Here is a 22,738-nt window from a genome sequence, read left to right as displayed (position 1 = left end):
TTCTCTGTGAACTTTTTGAAGTCCTCTGCAATAATATTATTTGAGATATTTTTCTCCCATGTAATTTTTTATTTAGTTGTAATTGAAATTCCATGTTGATAAAAATAGATTTATTGATGTAAAAATCTGAGCTTGCTGTTTGAAGAAGAAATATTAAAGCAGGTCATACCTGTCTTCAGAAATTTGTATTTTAGGGATTTTTCTATGACTATAGTGATGACAGGAGTCAGAACTATGTCTTATTCTTTGTATTTTCACAATGGCTTTTGCAAGAAAGTTTCTTTCTCTCTTTTTTGTTTTTTAAAGATTTATTTTATTTATTTGAAAGGCAGAGTTACAGAGAGGGAGAGACAGAGAAAGAGATCTTCCATCCTCTGGTTCACTCCCCAAATGTCCACAGTAGCCAAGGCTGGGCCAGGCCAAAGTCAGGAGCTTCATCTGGGTATCCTGCTTGGATACAGGGGCCCAGGCACTTGGGTCATCTTCTGCTGCTTTCCCAGGCACATTAGCAGGATCCGAAGTGGAGTAGCTGGGACTAGAACCAGCACCTGTATGGGATGCCAGCACTGCAAGCTGCAGCTTAACCCAGTGTGCCACCATGCCAGCCACAAGAAAGGTTCTTTTTTTTCCTCATCTGTTTATTTGGAGGTGTAATACAGTAAACACTAATATAGTAATACAGTAATATACTCTTCAGCTGTATTCATCATTTACTTTAACACTATATATAAATTTTTTAAAAATATATTTACTTGAGAGAGTCACGGAGAGGTAGGGAGGGAGGGAGAGAGAGAAAGAGAAAGAGAGAGAAAGAGAAAGGTCTTCCATCTGCTGGTTCACCCCCCAAATGGCAGCAGTGGCTGGAGCTGAGCTGATCTGAAGCCAGGAACCAGGGTCCTCCTCCAGGTCTCCCACATGGGTGAAGGGACCTAAGCACTTGGACCATCCTATGGTGGCCTCCCAGGCACATCAGGAGGGAGCTAGATCAAAAGTGGAGCAGCTGGGACTCAAACTGGCGCTCACATGGGATGCTGGTGCCACATGCAGAAGCTTAGTCCACTTTACCACAGCACTGGCCCCAACCTAAAGTGTTTAAAATGTTTGTTTTCATCTATTTGAAAAGCAGAGAAATGTTCCATCTACTGATTCACTTCTGAAATGTTCACAACAGCCAGGGTTGGGCCAGGCCAAAGCTAGGAGCTTGGAATGCCATCTGGGTCTCCCATGTGGATGGCAGGGACCCAAGCACTTGAGCCATCATCTATTACTTTTCCAGATGGATTAGCAGGAATCTGGCTTGGAAGTGGAGGACCTGGGACTCCTACGAGGCACACTGATAAGGAAAAACCTGCTGGCGCCATTATGACTACCTCCATTTTTATAAATCAGTTAAGGATTAGTTATGCTTTACCACTTGATATTTGAGCTTTGTCTCCTAAGAACAAGATGTTTTCTCCCTCCCTCCCTTACTTCCCTCCTTCCCTCTCTCCCTCCCTCTCCTCTCTCTCCCTCCCTCTTTCTTCTCTCTCTCCCTTTCTTTCTTGATTTATTTGAGAGGCAGAGTTACAGAGAGAGAGGGAGAGACAGAGGTCTTCCATCTGTTGTTTCATACCCCAAATGGCCTCAGTGGCTGGAGCTGGTCCAATCCGAAGCTGGAAGCCACATGGGTACAGGGTTCCAAGCACTTGGGCCGTCTTCCAGTGCTTTACCAGGCTGTAAGCAGAGAGCTAAATTGGAAAAGGAGCAGGCGGAACATGAACTGCTGGTGCCCATGTGGGAAGCGGGCACTGCGGGCAGAGGCTACACCACCAGCCCTTCTTTTTTTTTAAGTTTTTTTTTTTTTTTAATACAATGGCAATTATCACGTGAGGTAGAAATATATACTGCCATTGCCTGATATATAACCAATATTCAAAATTCTCTAATTATTCCAATAATGTTATTCATTGCTTTCATTCACATATATATATGTGCTTGAATGAATGTGTAAATTTGTAATTAAATAAAATTTGTTTTCAGAAATCAGAATCCTATGAAGGATTACAGTTTAATTTAGCTGTCAGGTTTCTTTGATCATTAATATTTTTTAAGCACTTGGACCATTTGTGTGGTATTCTCAATTTGTGTTTTTATCTTTTTCCCTAATAAGTGTTTTGAGATGCAGTATTTTTTGTAAGCATAATAATATTTCTGAAGGAATGGTCATTTCTTAACAAATCACTTAAAAATCAGTTTGATGTATTAAACTGATGTCTGCTGTGTTTCTCCTCTGTAAAAGTATGCTTCCCTTTTTCCAATTAATCAGTAATATGAGGGGTCACATGAGACTGTATCTTGTTCCTCACCTGTCTTTGAGCCAATGATTTTACTATTTGATGATTCTTGCCTAAATCACTTATAACTATGGGACTTATATGTGGTGACTTTTTTCTCTTAAATTTCCTGTATCTCATAGCTTGTATAGATATGTTCTTAAGACATATATATTTTTTTTGTTTACAGATTTTATTTATTTGAGAGTGATAGGGTTAGAGGGTGGAGAGAAAGAGATCTTATACCTGGTAGTTCACTTCACAAATAGCTACAAGAAGCCAGGAGCTCTGAATTCATTTTGGTTTGCAGGGGCCTAAATACTTAGGCCATCATCCTCTGCTTTCCCAGGTGCATTAACAGGGAGCTGGATCTTAAGCTAAGCAGCTGGGGCTCAAACTATGGCTCAATATGCATGCTGGCATAATGGGTGGCAATTTGACCTACATCTAAAACACTGGCCCAAGACATAAATATTTTGAAACAAATGCGAAGCTCTGGTAAATTAATGTTACAAAGAAATGAAGTTCAGCTGAGTATAAGAAGCACTAAGTTAAATAAATTTTTAAAATTTGTATGCTCTATGTATACTAAGCTGATCTTCTGTATATTAAGATAATCGAAAATGAATCTTGATGTGAATGGAAGGGGAGAGGGAGTGGGAAAGGGGAGGGTAGTGGGTGGGAGGGACGGTATGTGGGGGAAGCCATTGTAATGCATAAATCGTACTTTGGAAATTTATATTCATTAAATAAAAGTTAAAAAAATTTGTATGCTCTTGCGGTGTTCAGCACTTTTAATATTTACTGGGTAAATTGAGGGAAAACACAACTTTTTAAAGATTGATTTATTTATTTGAAAGATGAGTTACAATGAGAGGGAGGGAGAGATTTCCCACTCAATGATTCACTCCCTGGATGGCTGCAATAGCCATATCTGCACCAGGGCAAAGGCAGAAGCCTAGAATTATATCTGGGTCTCATACGTGGGTGGCAGAAACCCAAGCATTTAGGTCATCTTTTGCTGCTTTCCCAGGCACATTAACAGGGTGCTCAGTGAGAAGTGGAGCACCCAGGACTTGCACTCGTGCTCATATGGGATGCCAGTGTTGCACGTGACAGCTTTACCTGCTGCACCACAACCCTTGCCCCAGGAAAACAAACTTTTTAAAGCAAGACCAGAATACATTTTTCTCTTTTATGGCTTAGTAGAGTGTCTAGCACTTAATAGGTGTTCAGTTAAAAAAAAGTAAATTCCTTTTCATAGAAGATATTTAAGTAAAGGCCAAGTGACTGGCCTTTTTTTTTATTTAAGATTTATTTATTTATTTGGAAGGCAGAATTGCAGAGAGAGAGAGGTCTTCCATCCACTTGTTTGCTCCCCAAATAGCCACAATGGCCAGAGCTGAGCTGATCCGAAGCCAGGAGCTTCTTCAGGTTCTCCTATGCAGGCACAGGGGCCTAAGCACTTGGGCCATCTTCTTCTTTCCCAGGCCATAGCAGAGAACTGAATCAGAAGTGAAGCAGCTGGTACCGAACTGGAATCCATATGGGATGCTGACCATGCAGGTGGTGGCTTTACGCGCTATACCCAGCACCAGCCCCCCTGCCACTTCTTCTGTTCTTAAAAGGTAGACTATGGGGCCAGCCACAGAGGATGGCCCAAGTCCTTGGGTACCTGCACTGGCGTGGGAGACCCAGAAGAGGCTCCTGGCTCCTGGCTTTGGATCGGAATAGCTCCAGCCCTGGCCGTCTAGGGAGTGAACCAGCTAATGGAAAACCTCTCTCTCTCTTTCTGCCTCTCTATAAGTCTGCCTTAAAAAAAAAAAAAAAAGATGGACTTATGCATTGTAAAATAGAAAGTTGGAATAGATTATTTCTTTTATTAAGCCTTCAAATAAACTAATAATTGTCAGTAAAATATGTGATGCCAGGATGACAACAATAAAAGTTTTTAGTGAAGGATCACTAAAATCTTAGACTCCTAAATTATAGAAGAAAGTATGAGAAGGCATGAACATATATATTTAGATATTTTAAATTTATTTGAGAGACAGATACACTAGTTAACTTACCAAATGCCCACAACTCTCCTGGGCCAGAGTCCAAAGCAGGTGTGGGGAACTTAGTCCAGATCCCCCACATGGGTGGCAGGGGCCCAACTAATTAAGGCATTACCAGCTGCTTCCCAGGGTATGCATTAGCAGAAAGCTAGAATTAGGTCTGGAGCAGTGATTCAAGCTAGGGATCCTGATTTGAAACGTGGGTGTCCCAACTTGGGTCTTAACTGCCAGACCAAACACCTGTCCCAACATGGGCATATTGTTAAATAATATATTTTCAGGTCTCATGCATATAGCAAAGTCCTTAAGAGCATTAATCTTTAGGAAGCAGTCTAATGAATGTATATATACAAAGGATCATATAAAAATGTGTACTATTAAGAAAACTATGCATGGATTAATTTTGTAGCAAAATAAACATATCTTCTAATTCTATTTTATTCCATTTTCCTGAAAATTTGAAGCTTCTACATATACTGCATTTTATATATCATATTACATATAACTATGCAGTTATTAATGTATACTTTCTGAACATATATATGTATGTAAAACCACTACCCAAGTGAAGATACAACACATTTCTGTTACTCCAGAAGGTTCTTTATGCTTTTTTCTATCAATACCTACCTGCCTCTCTCCTTTCCCAAGTTAGCCATTATTATTTTTTTGAACTGGTACCCTTATGGGATGCTGGCACTGCAGGTGGCTGCTTTACCCACTATGCCGCAGCACCAGCCCCACCATTATTCTTTTATCACCAGATTGTTTTGCTTGTTCTTGAATTTCATATAAATGGAAACATAGTTTGTATGTTTTGTCCCTAACTTCTTAAACTCAACCTAGTATTTATGAACCTTTCCATGTTGTTGCATACATTAAAAATTGATTCTTTAACTGCTGCATAGTATTCCATTTTGTGAGCATACCACCTTTTATTCTGTTTTCTTGTTAATGAACATTTAGATTGTTTCCAAATTTAGCTATTTTGAAGAAAGCTGTTATGAACATTGCAGTATCTTTAGCTTTCAGAAAGTATGACTTTGATATTTTCACTTAAATTCCCATTTATACTTTATTCTGTTAGAGTCTGGAACTCTCTATAATATTCACTGATTTGCTTTTCATAGACGGATATTTCTTTATTCTCTGGGAGTATAACTCAGGTTGGAAGTCCTGTTGGAAGTGCAATGAATCTTATTCCTGAAGATGGCCTTCCCCCCATTCTCATCTCCACTGGTGTAAAAGGAGGTATGTGGATTTGCTTTATGATTAAGGGAAGGAGAGAGAATTTTAAGTGATAACCATTCCTCTAGCCACAAATATGCAAATATCCAGTGCTGTGAAAACAGTTGTTGCTGTTACAGTTTTAGAATTTTATATTATAATGTCATTTTCTTTCTTTGGAAGGATATATTATTATAATATAAATGTTTATTAGCAGTTTTACCTGTATGTTTCAAAGCCTATAATACTCTGAAAGGTTGCTTGTGGCCCACGCTGATATCATTAGTACATTGATTTAGTCTTATTTTGAAGAATGATACACATTCAGAAAGGTATATATAGTAAATGTGAAGAAACCTTGATTCAAATAAGAATTTTATTGTTAAAAATATTTTTAGGTATTCTTTTAAGAAATAAAATTACTCTTTGTCAAAGAAATACTTAACTTTATGTGAAAGTTTGTTGTTGATATATCCAGTCAGTTCACTTTCAGGAGACAACTTATAAAAATTTTCTCCTCACTTTTGTCCTCATCTTTTACATAGTCTTCTTGAGTTTAATGTTTCTCTCTTTTATCTTCTTTTTTTTTTTTTTTTTTGACAGGCAGAGTGGACAGTGAGAGAGAGAGACAGAGAGAAAGGTCTTCCTTTGCCGTTGGTTCACCCTCCAATGGCCGCCGCGGTTGGCGCGCTGCGGCCGGCGCACCGCGCTGATCCGATGGCAGGAGCCAGGAGCCAGGTGCTTTTCCTGGTCTCCCATGGGGTGTAGGGCCCAAGCACCTGGGCCATCCTCCACTGCACTCCCTGGCCACAGCAGAGGGCTGGCCTGGAAGAGGGGCAACCGGGACAGAATCCGGCGCCCCTACCGGGACTAGAACCCGGTGTGCCGGCGCCGCTAGGCGGAGGATTAGCCTAGTGAGCCGCGGCGCCGGCCTTATCTTCTATTCTGTTGCCAGTTCTCTCTCTCTCTCTCTATCTCTTTTTAAAGAAATGGGCTTTTTTTTTTAATATTTATTTATTTATTTTGAAAGTCAGAGTTACACACAGAGATTGAGAGACAGAGAAAATCTTTTGTCTGCTGGTTCACTCCCCATATGGTTGCAACAGCTTGGATTGGACCAGGCTGAGGCCAGGAGCTTCTTCCGGGTCTCTCATATGGGTGCAGGGGCCCAAGCACTCAGGCCATTTTCCACTACTTTCCTAGGTTCACATATGGGATGCCTGTGTCACAGGCAGTGGCTTTACCCGCTACACCACAGCACTGGACCAGCCAGTTCTCTTTTTAAACATATTTATTATCATACATTGCTTTTGTTTAAAAATCCTTATTTTTTTAATTTTATCTTTAATTTTAAAAAATTGACATAATAATTGTACATATATATGGGGTTCAGTGTGGCATTTGCTAGATAGGGCAACTGGTGTTATTTGTTACTTCAGACATGAATCATTTCTTTGTATTAGGAAATTTGAAATACTCAATTGTTATCAACCACAGGAATCCTATTAGAAGTTATTCCTCCTAATAACCATTTCACTCTTGTGTCCATTAACCATCTTTTCTCTATCGACATTTATCTTTCTGTGCCTGACTTCACTTAACATAATGTCCTCCATTTCTATCCATGTTGCTGCAAATGACAGAATTACATTCTTTTTATGTGTGAATAGTATTGCATTGTATATATGCTTACATACCACATTTTCTTTATCCATTCATCCATTGATGGACATTGAGGTTGGTTCCATATCTTGGCTATTGTGAGTAGTGCTGCAATAAACATGTGAGTGGCCGGCACGGCGGCTCACTAGGCTAATCCTCCGCCTGTGGTGCCAGCACCCTGGGTTCTAGTCCCTGGTGGGGCGCCGGATTCTGTCCCGGTTGCTCCTCTTCTAGTCCAGCTCTCTGTGGTGGCCCGGGAAGGCACTGGAGGATGGCCCAAGTGCTTGGGCCCTGCACCCGCATGGGAGACCGGGAGGAAGCACCTGGCTCCTGGCTTCGGATCGGTGCAGTGTGCCGGCCGTGGCGGCCACTTGGGGGGTGAACCAACGGAAAAGGAAGACCTTTCTCTCTGTCTCTCTCTCTCACTGTCCACTCTGCCTGTCCAAAAAAAAAAAAAATGTGAGTGCAGATGTCTTTTCAACATACTGATTTCAATTCATGTGGGTATGTGCCTGATAGTGGAACTACAGGGTCATATTATAGTTTTATTTCTAGTTTTTTGAGGAACCTCCATATTGTTTTCAGTAATGGCTGTAGTAATTTACATTTTAGCCATGTAATAAGGGTTCCATTTTCTCCACATCCTCACTAGCATTTGTTAGTTTTTATCTTTTTTATAGTAACATTTCTAACTAATATGAGATTTTAACCTCATTGTAGTTTTAATTTGCATTTCCTTGATGATTAGTGATGTTTGAACATATATTTTTGTTGACCATTTATATGTTGTCCTCGGAGAAATATCTGTTCCATTCATCCATTTTTAATTGGATATTTTTTATTTTTTGCTGTTGAATTGTTTGCTTCTTTATATGTTCTGGAAATTAATTGCTTGCCAAATGAATAGTTTTCATATATTTTCGCTAATCCTGTAGGTTGTCACTTCACTATATCAATTGTTTCCTTTTCTTTGCAGAAGCTTTTTAGTTTGATATAATACTATTTGTTGGTTTTTGCTTTTCTTGCCTGTTCTTTTGGGGTCATGTCCAAGAAATGTTTGCTCAGACCAATGACCTAAAACATTTCCCCTATGGTTTCTGTAGTGATGTTAAAGTTTTGGATCTTACATGTAGTCTTTGATCCATCTTGAGTTTACACACGCACACACACACACACACACACACATGTGTGTGTATGTATATATATGTAGTGAGAGATAGGTATGTAGTTTATTTCTTATGCCTGTGAATAAGCGTCATTCTTTGAAAGGGCTTTCCTTTCTGCAACATATGAATGTGCTATGATTTTAAAAACATTTTGCACCAAAATAAACTTTTTTTAAAAAGATTTGTTTATTTTTATTTGAAAGGCAGAGTTACAGAGAGGCAGAAACAGAAAGAGGGAAGGAGGGAGGAAGAGAGAGAGGTGTCTTCTATCCACTGGTTCACTCCCCAGGTGGCTGCCATGGCCAGAGCTGCACCAAACTGAAGCCAGGAGCCAGAAGCTTCTTCCAGGTCTCCTACATGGGTGCAGGGGCTCAAGGACTTGGGGCATAGTCTGCTGCTTTCCCAGGCCATAGCAGAGAGCTGGCTCTGAAATAGAGCAGCCGGGTTTCAAACCGGTGCTTGTATGGGATGCCAGCACTGCAGGCGGCGGCTTAACCCAGTATGCCACAGTGCCAGCCCCTGAATTTAGGTTTTGATTCCATTTCTCACCAGCTTTTTTCCCCCACCAGCTTTTTGAAGAATCTTTATATATACTTGCTGCCTTCACTGAAAATCAGTTAGATGTTAATATGTGGATTTGTTAGTGCATTCTGTTTGCTGTTTCATTGGCCTGTGTGGCTGTTTTAATGCCAGTACCATGCTGGGTTTTTTTTTTTTTTTCTTTTTTTTTTACAGGCAGAGTTAGGGAGAGAAATAGAGAGTTATAGACACAGACAGAGAGAAAGGTCTTCCTTCCATTGGTTCTCCCCCCAGATGGCCGCAACAACTGGCACTGTGCTGATCAGGAGCCAGGTGCTTCCTCCCGGTCTCCAATGTGGGTGCAGGGACCCAACACTTGGGCCATCCTCCACTGCCCTCCCGGGCCACAGCAGAGAGCTGGACTGGAAGAGGAGCAACTGGGACTAGAACCCGGGGTAATGCACCACAGGCGGAGGATTAGCCAAGTGAGCCATGGCGCCGGCCATACCATGCTGTTTTGCTTACAATAGCTTTGTGTATTATGTTTTGAAATCAGATATTGTAATGGCTCCAACCTTGTTCTACTTCATTATGATTGCTTTGGCTAGTAAAGCTCTTTTGTGGTTTCAAATGGATTCTGTGATTGTATTCTTTTGTTTTTCTGAAGATTATTGGTATTTTGGTACAAATTACATTGAATCTCTAGATCACCTTGGTTATTGTGGACATCTTTTTAAATTTTTTTAGGATTTATTTTATTTATTTGAAAGGCAAGTTACAGAGAGAGAGAGAGGTCTTCATCTGCTGGTTCACTCCCTACGTGGCCGCAATGATCAGGGCTGGGCCAGGCCAAAGCCAGGAGACAAGAGCTTCTTCCAGGTCTCCCACATGGTTGCAGGAGTCCAAAGACTTGGACCGTCCTTGCTGCTTTTCCAGGCACATTAGCAGGGATCTGGATCTGAAGTAGAGCAGCCAGGGCTTGAACTGGTGCTTAAATGTGATGCCAATGTGGCTTAACTGGCTGCACCATGTTGCTGGCCCCTATTGTGGACATCTTAACAATATTATTTTTTGTCTTCAACTTCTTTTGTCAGTGTTCTGTAATCTTCATTGTAGAGATCATTGTTTTCCTGGTGAGATTTACTTCTGGGTCATCTATCCTACATAGTAGCTATTGTGAGGGCCAATGCTTTCTTTCTTTCTTGGCAATTTTGTTATTGTTGTGTTTAAAGGCATAGTGATTTTTATTTGTTAATTTCATAGCCTGCAACCTTACAGAATTTGATTAAGAATTCTAACAGGTTTTTATGCCTTTTTATTTCTTCCCCTTGTCTAATTTCTACAGCTAATAATTCCAGTGCTAAGAAGGGATGAAAGTGGCCATCCTTGTCTTGAATATGATTTCAGCTTAGCTTTTGCTGATTCAGTATGATATAGGTTATTGGTTTGTCACATGTAGTCTTTATTGTGTTGGGGGCACATTTCTTCTATTTCTAATTTATAAAGGATTTTTATCATGAAAGGATGTTGAGTTTTGTTGAATTATGTTGATTATTTTGCATATGTTGAATCATTCTTGTGTCCCTAGGGTAATTCCCAGTTTATCTCAGCTCATCTTTTTTTTTTTTTTAATGGGCTGTTGGATTTGATTTGATAGGGTTTTTTAAAAAGATTTATTTATTTTATTTGAAAGCAGAGTATCAGAGAGAAGGAGAGATCTTCCATCTGCTGGTTCATTCTACAGTGGCTGGAACAGCCGGGGCTGGGCCAGGCCTAAGCCAGGATCCAGGAACCCCATCTGGGTCTCCCGAGTGTGTTGCAGGGCCCCAAGTACTTGGGCCATTTCCCACTGCTTTCCAAGTACATTAGCAGGGAGCTGGATCGGAAATAGAGCAACTGAGACTTGAGCGTGCACCCATGTGGGATACCAGCATTGCATTTGACAGCCTAATCTACTGTACCACAACATTGGCCTCTTTGTATTTTTAGTAGTCTCTATTTCATTCATTTCTACTCTGATATGTGTTATGTCTGTCCTACTAATTTGGGGTTTGATTTGTTTTTGTTTTTCTAGTACCTTCAATTGCATGATTAGGTTCTTTGAGATCTTTAAAATTTTTTAATGTTGCCACTTCTGTAAACTTACCTCTATGTATTTGTGTATTCGCTCTCATTTGTTTCAAGACATTTTGAAATTTCACCTTTGGTTTCCAGACTCATGATTCAAAAGAATGTTCTTTCATTTCCATGTACGAGTTCCTGTTTTTTAAGATCCATTTTATTTATTTGAAAGACAGATTTACAGAGAGAGGTAGAGACAGGTAGAGAGAGAGAGAGAGGTCTTTTTCCATTGGTTCACTCCCCAAATGGCCGCAACAGCTGGAGCTGGACCAGTCTGAAGCCAGGAACCAGGAGCTTCTCCCCCGTCTCCCACATGGGTGCAGGGGCTGAAACCCTTGGGCTACATTCTACTGCTTTCCCAGGCACATTAGCAGGGAGCTGGATCAGCAATGGAGCAGCTGGGGCTAGAACCGGTGCACATATGCGATGCTGGTGCTGCAGGCCAGGGCCTTAACCCACTGCACCACAGTGCCAGCCCCTATTTGGACAATTTCTAAAGTTCTTCTGATTTCTAGTTTTATCCTATTTTGATGAGAAAAGATACATGTTATGATTTCAAGTTTTTTTTAATTTGATGATTTTTGTTCTTTGTTTTGTATACAATGTATCCTAGAGAATGTCTCATGTACTGATGAGGTGTATTCTGCAGCTATTGGATGAAATGTTCTGTAAATGCTGTTAGATCTATCTGTATTTAACTATGATGTTTCTTCATTGATTTTTTGGGGGGGTCTGGATTATCTATTGATAAAAGTGGGTTGTTGACGTCCCTAATTATTTTAGTAGCATCTCTCTTTTTTAGTTCTGTAATGTTTGTTTTATATAATCAGGTATTCTAGCATATATATTTACAATAGTTATTTCTCTTGTTAAGTTGATCCCTTCTTTATCATTATAAAGTGACCTTCTTTGTCTCTGTATTTGTGTGTGTGTGTGTTTCATTAATGTCTATTTTATCTGTATAAATATAGCTACTCAGACTTGCTTTTGGTTTCTGTTTTCATGGAATCTTTTCCCATCTCTTTCTTTCAGTTTATGTGCATATTTACCAGTGAAGTGAGTTTCTTCAAGGCAGCATATCATTGGTTTTTTTTTGTTTTTTCTATCCATTTAGCCAGTCTATATTTTTTTTTATTTATTTGACAGGTAGAGTTATAGACAGTGAGTGAGAGAGATTCAGAAAGAAAGGTCTTCCTTCCATTGGTTCACTCCCCAAATGGCCGCCACGGATGGCGCTGTGCCGATCCGAAGCTAGGAGCCTCCCTCTGGTCTCCCCATGCAGGTGCAGGGGCCCAAGCACTTGGGCCATCCTCCACTCCCCTCCTGGGCCACAACAGAGAGCTGGACTGGAAGAGGAGCAACCAGGACTAGAACCGGCACCCATATGGGATGCCAGTGCTACAGGCGGAGGATTAGCCAAGTGAGCCATAGCGCCAGCCCCCAGTCTCTATCTTTTAATTGGAGAACTTGATCCCTTTATATTCAAAATTAGTAATAATTAAAAACTGACTCCTGCCATTCTATTTCCTCTTGTTTTCTGTATGCTTTATATCTCCCTTGTTCATCATTGTAGTTTGGTGATTTTCTGTATTGATAGGGCTTGATTCTCTATGTTTTGTGTATCTCCTATGCTATTGAGATTTGTACTTTCCTGTGTTTTCATGATGATATCCATTATCCTTTTGCTTCTAATGTAGGACTCCTTTAAATATTTTTGGTAGGGCTAATCTAGAAGCAATGAAATCATTCAGTCTTTCCTTGTAATAGATGGTCTTTATCTCTCATTTCTGATCAGTATTGCTAGGTATAATATTCTTGGTTGGACTTTGAATATTTCATCTCATTCTCTTTTGACCTGTAGGTTTCTGCTAGGAAGTCTGCTGTTAATCTACTGGGGACCCCCATATAAGTGATGAGATGCTTTTTTCTTGCTGTTTTTAGCGCTTTCTTTTTCAATTGTGTTTTTTAAAAAATAGTATTTATTTATTTGAGAGACAGAGAGCCCCCATCCACAGATTTGCTCCCCAGATGACCATAACTGCTTCATGCCGGGGCTGAGGCTGAGAGCTGGGAACTCAAATCAAGTCTCCCACATAGTTGGCAGGAACCCAGTCACTGAGCCATTGTCACTGCCTACTAGAGTCTGTATTAGTGGGAAACGGTTATCACTTATCAAACCCAGACACCAATATGGGATGCAACATCTTATACAGTGTCTCAACCACTAGACCAAATACCTTGCCCTGTATTATATTTTCATCAGTTTGATTATAATATGCTCTGGATTAGATCTTTGAGTCAGTTAGGGTCCTTTGAGCTTCCTAGTTTTGGGTACTTTAAGCTTTCCCAAAGATTGGAAGTTTCCAACAAATTTTTTTTTTTTTTTTTTTTTTTTTTTTTTTTTTTTTTTGTGGACAGGCAGAGTTAGAGACAGAGAGAAAGGTCTTCCTTCCATTGGTTCACCCTCCAAATGGCTGCTATGGCTGGCGCGCTACGCTGATCCAAAGCCAGGAGCTAGGTGCTTCCTCCTGGTCTCCCCTGCGGGTGCAGGACCCAAGCACTTGGGCCATCCTCCATTGCCTTCCTGAACCACAGCAGAGAGCTGGACTGGAAGAGGAGCAACCCGGACAGAATCCAGCGCTCTGAACAGGACTAGAACCCAGGGTGCTGGTGCCGCAGGTGGAGGATTAGCCTAGTGAGCTGCGGCTCCGGCCCAAACAAATATTTCCTTGAATGGATTTTCTTTGCTTTTTCCCTTCTCTTCTTTGGAAACACCTAAAATTCAAAAATTTACTCATTTAATGGTGTCTTAAAAGTCTTGAAAACATTCTTTATTCTTTAAAAAAAATTTCTTTTTCTTTTTGTGTGACTGGGGTATTTAAGAAGATCTGTCAGCTGGCTCCGCGGCTCTCTAGGCTAATCCTCCACCTGCAGCGCCAGCACCCCGGGTTCTAGTCCTGGTTGGGGCACCGGATTCTGTCCCAGTTGCTCCTCTTCCAGTCCAGCTCTCTGCTGTGGCTCAGGAGTGCCGTGGAGGATGGCCCAAGTGCTTGGTCCCTGCACCCGCATGGGAGACCAGGAGAAGCACCTGGCTCCTGGCTTCGGATTGGCACAGCACGCGGGCCGTAGCGGCCATTGGGGGTGAACCAATGGAAGGAAGACCTTTCTCTCTGTCTCTCTCCTTCACTGTCTAACTCTGCCTGTCAAAAAAAAAAATGTCTTCATGTTCAGAAATTCTTTCTTCTGCCTGTTTAGTTCTGCTGCTGAGGCTCTCAACTGTTATTATCTCTGTCTCTGCTGAATTTCTCATTCATATCATGAATTTTTTTTTCTAACATCATTGAATTATTTGCCTGTAGTTCTCTTATTTTATTTTATTATTATTATTATTTTTTTTTTTTTGACAGGCAGAGTGGACAGTGAGAGAGACAGAGAGAAAGGTCTTCCTTTGCCGTTGGTTCACCCTCCAATGGCCGGCGCACCGTGCTGATCCGATGGCAGGAGCCAGGTGCTTTTCCTGGTCTCCCATGGGGTGCAGGGCCCAAGCACTTGGACCGTCCTCCACTGCACTCCCTGGCCACAGCAGAGAGCTGGCCTGGAAGAGGGGCAACCGGGACAGAATCCGGCGCCCCGACCAGGACTAGAACCCAGTGTGCCGGCGCCACTAGGCGGAGGATTAGCCAATTGAGCCGCGGCGCCGGCCTTATTTTATTTTTTAAAATTATTTATTTGAAAGTCATAGGTACGAAGAGTGGGAGATCTTCTATCCATTCCCCAGGTGGCTACAATGGCCAGAGGTGGGCCAGGTTAATGCCAGGAGCTTCTTCCCGGACTCCCACGTGGTAGTGGGGATCCAGACACCTGAGTCATCTTCCACTGTTTTTCCCAGGCCATTAGCAGGGAGCTAAATCGGAGGTGTACCAGCCAGGAAACAAACTGGCACTCATATGGAATGCTGGCATTGCAGGTGGCAGCTTTGACTTTTAATGTCACAACCTGGGTCCCTCTTTTATTAAGTTTCCTTAAAATCACAGTTTTGAATTCTTTGTCATGCAATTTGTCAGTTTCTATTTCTTTGTGGTCAATTGTTAGAGTTACTATATTCCCTTACAGGTTCCATGTTGCCTAATTTTGTTTTTTATGCTTTTATCCTTCTGTTGGTTTTGTCCATTGGCTACAGTCAGTTGCTTCTGCCAATCATGTAGTGGCTTATATTCTGCTAGTGATGTATCTTGGGTGTTGAATATGTTTCATTGGTTTTGGTTCCAAGTGCGTATGTTCATGCAGTGCGTTTATAGCTTCTTCAGCTGTAATTGATAATGGTAATGCTTTAGAATGTCTCAGTGGCCTATGCTGTATGGGTTATGGGATTATATTGCCAGTTGAGGTTACAGCTACCTTAAGTTAGGTGGATTCACTTGCAGCTTGGGCACAGGGCACCCAGTTTTTGGTGTGGAGTGTCTGACAGCTTCTGCAGGTTGTTTGATGGTGGGGCTGCTCCTGTGGGCACAGGTGGTTTTGGTAATGAGGTAGAGTGTCCATCCATGCCTGAGTACCTCATGGGGTCTAGGCAGCTGAATGTGCTCAGATGGGTCACCTCTCAATGTCTGAGGGCTATGCATTTAACTTTGCAAGTCCCCCAGGGGTGACCTGCTTGGGGAATTCTGCCTAGCTTCTTCCTGGGGCTGAGGGTAGGTATGTGGGGCCAGGTGACTGCTCTGCAGGGCCTCAGTGGGCCAAGCCACTCCAAGCTGGTTAATTAGTTGCTTCCTGGGGCAAAGATGTATGGGTGGGGCCATCTGGCTGCTTCTGGGCCAGCAGGAGTGTCTTATTTACAAATATTATTCAATTGCCAAGTTAATACTTAATGCCTTTAAAAGGTAATTTTCATAGCTTACAGAATTCCTCCTGAAGTTATCTCTGCCTCTCTTTCTAATTTTATTTTGTCATTACTCTAGCATCTTTATAAGCATACTGCAAATTGTTTGCTGTTTTCTGAATATTTACTTTTAAAAAAATTATTTATTTTTTTGAAAGGCAGAGAGAGAGAGAGAGACTTTGAATCTGCTGATTGACTCCCCAGATGACTGCAGTGGCTAGGGCTGGGCTGGGCCAGACCAAAGCCAGGAGCCTTGAACTCCATCTAGGTCTTCTACGTGGATGGTAAGGGCCTAAATCATCTTCCACTCCCTTCCAAGGCATATTAGCAAGGAGCTAGATCAGAAGTGGAAAAGGGAGACTGAAACCAGTGCTCCTATGGAATGCTGTTAAGTGATGCTGGTGTTGCAGATGGTAATTTAACCCACTGCACTACAATTGCTGGCCCCTGAATATTCACTTTTTTTGCCTCCTTGGGTTTGTTGTTGTTGTTGTTGTTGTTTTGATTTTATTCCTTGTGTAATAATAGAAAGAAAATGAACTTTAGAGTTGGACAAACCTAAATTTTTAATCCTAATACCATTTGATTCTAGTTGTGTGATCTGATGAGCAAGTCATTTATTTCTCATCTCTGAATCTATTACCAGTCTGTTTTGTTTTGTTTTTAAAAGGTAACTACATCTGTTTAAGAGCCATTGTGAGTATTGCATCAGATATGGTACTTGTAAGTACGTAGCAAACAAGTGTCTGGTATGAAGTAGATATGTAATTATTATTTCCTTGTCTTCCTTTTCTCTGCTTGGAATACCACTCATATGCTAGGCTCCAAAACAACAGCCTAATGGATAACTCTACTGTGAATCCTTAGTTAGTTGCCTACTAAGTAGTGTTTTGCCTACTTAACTCTGTTTAATAACAGTTCTTATAGACTGTTGTTACATAAATACTTTTCTCATTATAATTTAGGTATTTTGTACGTCTGGTTCTTTCACTTAGACCATGAATTCCTTCTATCTTAGTTATATTTGTGAATTTTGCTCCTTCCATTGTGTTGACCGCATAGTAAGCTTTCAGCAAATATTGACTGAATGTATCATATTATCAAATCTAGCTGTGTCCTAGATGGTTCAGCAGTGAATTTTCACATAAAGTCAAGCATCCTTCTGATTAAATGATGCCTTCACCCCTTCACCAGGGCCTCCTAAAAATATTCATTTGTTAGTTGAATTGTTACTTGGGTTTCAAACTTTTGGTTCTTTAATAAATCTTAGATTAATAATGAATTACATTGGACTACTCTATTAAAATAAGCCAAATTGCTCGGTTCCATTTTTAGGAAATCTTAGAACTATTGAATCTAATTGTCAGAACCTCTCTTACCAAGAAAGGACAACTATTTATGTGTATTTGCTTCAACATTATATTAGTCTCTTCACCAGAATTTTATGATTTTATATTCCAGTGAGATAATTTCATAGAACTTTGTTTTCTTTTTAAAAAATCACTTAATATTTCTCTTTCAATAAACATGTATTTTTAGCATAGACTTTTTCTATCACATCAAAAAATTGATCTAAAATTTTATATTGGTCAGTAGGGAGTGGTGTTACTTTATTTTCCCTGGCTTCTTATGTAAAACTAACCAAGCACATTCAGCTTTTAGGTTTTCAGTTCCTTTATCAAATATTTAGATACTGAAGTGACTTTTAACCCATAATTTTCCCTTCAAGCTGAGAGAACCGTCATTCTAAATCAGGTGGCAGAATATTTGTATCATACACTGAACCTGTAGAAATTGAATGAGAAAGGCTGTGTGTTCAGAATCTCGAATGTTAACTTGCCTATTTCCATATTTAATGTGTGATGGACTGATTACCTCAGTGATATATGTACTGTACACCTGAATATTACTTAGAGGATTATTTCAGAAATCAGCTGTCTTTGATACTTTTATTTTCTGGATGTATTTTTTTTTTTTTTTTTTTTTTTTTTTTTTTTTTGACAGGCAGAGTGGATAGTGAGAGAGAGAGACAGAGAGAAAGGTCTTCCTTTTTGTCATTGGTTCACCCTCCAGTGGCTGCCACGGCTGGTGCGCTGCGGCCAGTGCACCGCGCTGATCTGAAGGCAGGATCCAGGTGCTTCTCCTGGTCTCCCATGGGATGCAGGGCCCAAGCACTTGGGCCATCCTCCACTGCACTCCCGGGCCACAGCAGAGAGCTGGCCTGGAAGAGGGACAACCGGGGAAGAATCCGGCGCCCCGACCAGGACTAGAACCCGGTGTGCCGGTGCCGCTAGGTGGAGGATTAGCTTATTGAGCCGTGGCGCCGGCCTGGACGTATTTTTTCAAACACAAATTTTTGAATAGTGTACCAAGTAAAAGGTAGGACTCCCCTCTACCTACCCCAACTCTTTTTGACATCCTTTTCAGAGATTACTGGTAGTATATTATCACTTTTTTGGTATATGATGAGTTATTTTATTTACTTATATATTTTTAAAACTTTGAGAGGCAAAGACAGAGAGGGAGAGAAATGTCTGCTGGGTCACTCCCCCAAATGCCTACAATATCAGGGGCTGAGTTGAGGCAGAAGTTGAACGAAGCCAGAAGCTGGGAGCCAGGAATGCAGTCCATGTCTCCCACGTAGATGGCAGCAGCATCTCAATTATTTGAGTCATCCCTGCTGCCTCTGATGGGTTATTTTTTAATATTGATATTATGTGAAATTCTTATGATGGTTGGAAAATTTCTGTTACATAAAAGATTCATGTTATGATGCAATGCATTTTGGGGAGAGGTTTATACACAGAATCATCAAGTTATTGAAATTGGATTGGACCACTTAAGAGTAATAGGAGTCACTATTGACATGTTAGGATCATAGGTACTAACCAGGACCCACGTTCACCCTATTTGTAAATCCAGTGCTTGTCTCTTTCCTATGAATAATCAGCCCATTCCTCTATCATATTTTTTCCCCTTGACTTGTCCCTCTAACCAATCTATTACAATGTTTTCTCTCCTTACAGACTATGCTGTGGAAGAGAAACCATCACAGATTTCAGTAATGCAGCAGTTGGAGGATGGTGGCCCTGACCCACTTGTATTTGTTTTAAATGCAAATTTGTTGTCAATGGTTAAAATTGTAAATTGTAAGTTAGAAGTTTATTTTTAAAATTAAAATTAGATACTTTGTTGACTCATTCATTACACATAAATATTTAGAGCCATATCTTATTGAAAATTGAGTTCTGAAAAAATTGACTTGTATAAATGAATTTATCCCAGAAATCAACTTATGGGGCTTACTAAAATTCTTGTATTTGGTCACAGGGTGAGGTAACGAATTTGCCATGAAGGAAAGCCAAACAGATCTTGAACTGATCTGAGTTAATTTCTTCTTGAGATGAGTGTGTTAAGTCACTACTCATTACCAGAGTAACTGGTGGTAGATAAATTATTCAGGAGGACCAAGCAGTTAAAACCTTATATTTTAATACCAGAAACCTTAATCATGGTACAGAACCTTCTTTAGGAATAGTGGTAATTAAATAAAATATAGTGCAACTGTTGGACATCATAAATTAAGATTCAGAAGAAACTTCTCAATTTTTAGTGTTAGACTTACGAGCATCAGAATGTGAAGGAAGACAGTAACTTAGATTCTCAATTCTGTTGTGGAGAACAGAGTGTGCATTTACATCGAATGAGTGTTAATAGGGAGCTCTGGAGGAGGGAAGGAAGCTCTGGGGAATAGTCCTTCAGTTCTCTTGGCACTAGTTTTAACTTGACATTTAACCAGAGGCAACCTATATGTTATTTCCTTAAAGGTTCTACATTGATGAAATGTGAGTTTCTTGCCTACTTGAAAATTACACCTTTGTATGTTTGACAATTACCAAAGCTTGCCACCTTTTCCTCTAGGATCATATTTAAACATAATTTGCTTGAAATTTCAATTTACCATATGAAATTTATGTTATACTTAGAAATTAGCTAACCTAGGATTCCTGAATTATATACCATTTTAATGTGGTTGGATTGAACACTTCCTATTTAGGCACATAAAATAATACTCAAAATGAAAGAAAGTGATCTTTTATTAGTGTTAATATACATGGTGGTTTCATAATTTTATTTGAATCCTTTTCTCAATTCCTGTTGAGATCCTGTTTTACAAGTAAAGAAAAAGTGTGAAAGACTCAACACTGTATTTGGTTACATATGGCTTGTGATATTTGGACTGTACCTGGCCTGAAAGGAAAAAAGTAGAAATAGTCTGGAAAAGCCATCTTTTTTTTTTAAACTACTTTTTACAGAATGAGGCCATATCAAGAATTTTCTCCCAGAATTGGCTGTGATTGAAATAGCTAAGATATGTTCACCATAAATTAAATTTAATAAATGTATATAGCAGTGTATTTTCCCTTAGATCACAACCTGAAGCCAAAGCCATAATATTGGCTCTTACTGTTTTTGTTTCCTTCCTTTGCTAAAGTGATTTTTGTTTCCTTCCTTTGCTAAAGTGATTTTTGTAGAGGGATATATCCTGTAATTATTATACTCTATTTTGTGTATGTTTGTATATGTTTTGTTAGTAATAGAATGATTCCTTTAATAGTTATATTTTTTAAAAAAATGATTTATACATTCAGAGAGAGGGAGAAAGAGAGGTCTTCCATCCACTGGTTCACTCCTGAAATGGCCCTAACAGCTGGAGTTGGGCCAATCCAAAGCCAGGAGCCAGGAGCTTCTTCCAGGTCTTCCACATGGGTACAGGGACCCATGCACTTGGGCCATCTTCTGCTGCTTTTCCATGGCCGTCAGCAGGGAGCTGGATCAGAAGTAGAGCAGCCAGGACTCAAGCTGGCACCCATATGGGATGCCATTTAATTATTTATTTATTTATTTATTTGAAAGGCAGAGTTACAGAGAGGCAGAGGCAGAGAAAGATCTTCCCTTTGCTGGTTTACTCCCCAGATGGCCACAACGGCCAGAGTTGAGCTGATCCAAAGCCAGGAGCTTCTTCCAGGTCTCCCACACGGGTACAGGGGCCCAAGGAATTGGGCCATTTTTTACTGTTTTCCCAGGCCATATCAGAGAGCTGGATTGAAAGTGGAGCAGCTGGGACTCCAACCGGTGCCCATATGGGATGCCGGTACTGCAGGCGGCAGATTTACTCGCTGTGCCACAACACTGGCCCTTAGTTATATCTTTTAATAAAAGGACTTAAAATTTTGTTTCACATCTTCTTTCATTATTGTTTTGCTCCCCTTCCAATTATTTTTCTAAGTGTTTAGAAAAGAGCAAGAGGCATTAACATGTTTTATTTTTTACAATAACTCTTTAGCTCAATGCAGTTTTAGTTCACGGCTGCATAATACAGACTCAGTATGTCCTATTTTCTTCTTTGCTGTATTGTACCATAGGTTTCTATGTATCTTTTTTAAGAGTAAGGATTAATAAGTATTTTTATATTTTTATTCTATCTTTAGATGTGAACAGGAAGTGTTGGTGTTTCACAACCAAAGGAATGCATGCCGTGGGTCAGTCTGAAATAGTCATCCTTCTACAATGTCTACCAGATGAAAAGTGTTTGCCAAAGGATATCTTTAACCACTTTGTGCAGCTTTATCAGGATGCTTTGGCAGGTAGGAATGCTTTATGATTTTGTCTGTATTCTTAAATGATCAACAGTTTTAGACACAGATGTAAAATAAGATTCTTAAATTTAGAAGTATGACATGGGATTTTGATATTATTGGCAAGTTTGAATAAGACATGATTTGGGGAAATTATAATCTTTAGTACTTTACTTTGTATGTTTCTTATTATTTACTTAATCCATGTCTCTCACATGCGTGATAGAAATCCAGTTACTTAAGCAACCCTCTGCCTTCCTGAGTCTATATTAGCAGGAAGCTGGAGTTCGGGGCTAAAACTAGGTATCTTAACCCAAGTACTCTAATGTAGGTAGGACATGTATGTCTTAACTGGTATCTTCTTTGCTAGGCTAAATACCTGTCCAAAATTATCAAAATTTATTTGATAATTTAAATGCCCCAATGAGTATTTATTTCAAAAGCAATTAGCATATATGATTTTATTATGGCTTCAAACATAAATTGTAAATATTAATGGTAACCATGTAAAAATAAAAGCCATAGGCCGGCACTGTGGCTCAGTAGGCTAATCCTCTGCCTGCAGCACCAGCACACGGATTCTAGTCCCGGTCGGGGCGCTGGATTCTGTCCCAGTTGCTCCTCTTCCTGTCCAGCTGTCTGCTGTGGCCCAGGAGTGCAGTTGAGGATGGCCCAAGTGCTTGGGCCCTACACCTGCCTGGGAGACCAGGATAAGCACCTGGCTCCTGGCTTCGGATCAGCACTGTGTGCCAGCTGCAACATGCCGACCACAGCAGCCATTGGAGGGTGAACCAATGGAAGGAAGACCTTTCTCTCTGTCTCTCTCTCTCACTGTCCACTCTGCCTGTCAAAAAAAAATTTTTTTTAAAGCCATAGCTATTAGCAGTTGGAGAAGGCAAAGGATATTAATATAAACAAATTGAAATACTAAAATTGAAAGAGGAAGAAATTAAGTGTATTATCTGACATGGTGAAGTTTTACATCCACAGTGACTTAGAAGGTAAGAAGTGCTTATAAATGGACTAAATTTTCATTTATTATTGTAACAGTAAATTGGGAAATAATCTATAGTTGACAAATAAGGAACTAGTAGTATAAATTAGGAATTTTTAAAAATTAATAATAAAAAGACTGTGTCTGAGGAACATGACT

At 40.2% G+C, this 22,738-nt stretch overlaps 1 protein-coding gene across 7 annotated transcripts in view; it reads left to right on the top strand.

The window, feature by feature from the left end:
* Positions 1-22,738, top strand: part of ZFYVE9 (zinc finger FYVE-type containing 9) — a 210,229-nt gene that overhangs the window by 130,757 nt on the left and 56,734 nt on the right. For all 7 annotated transcript variants that reach the window (XR_011390704.1, XM_070078506.1, XM_051857767.2 and 4 more), the window contains 3 exons: positions 5,503-5,623; positions 18,973-19,095; positions 21,439-21,594. Coding sequence is in view for 6 of the 7 variants with exons in the window: in XM_070078506.1 (XP_069934607.1) it covers positions 5,503-5,623; positions 18,973-19,095; positions 21,439-21,594 (400 nt within the window). In the remaining variant the exon portion in view is untranslated. The remainder of the gene's footprint in view (positions 1-5,502; positions 5,624-18,972; positions 19,096-21,438; positions 21,595-22,738) is intronic.

The sequence above is a fragment of the Oryctolagus cuniculus genome, chromosome 7 (genome assembly GCF_964237555.1).
Source record: "Oryctolagus cuniculus chromosome 7, mOryCun1.1, whole genome shotgun sequence".
Taxonomy (NCBI): Eukaryota; Metazoa; Chordata; class Mammalia; order Lagomorpha; family Leporidae; genus Oryctolagus; species Oryctolagus cuniculus.
Note: the sequence above shows the minus strand (reverse complement) of the source record. Positions and strands in the feature narration are given on the sequence as shown.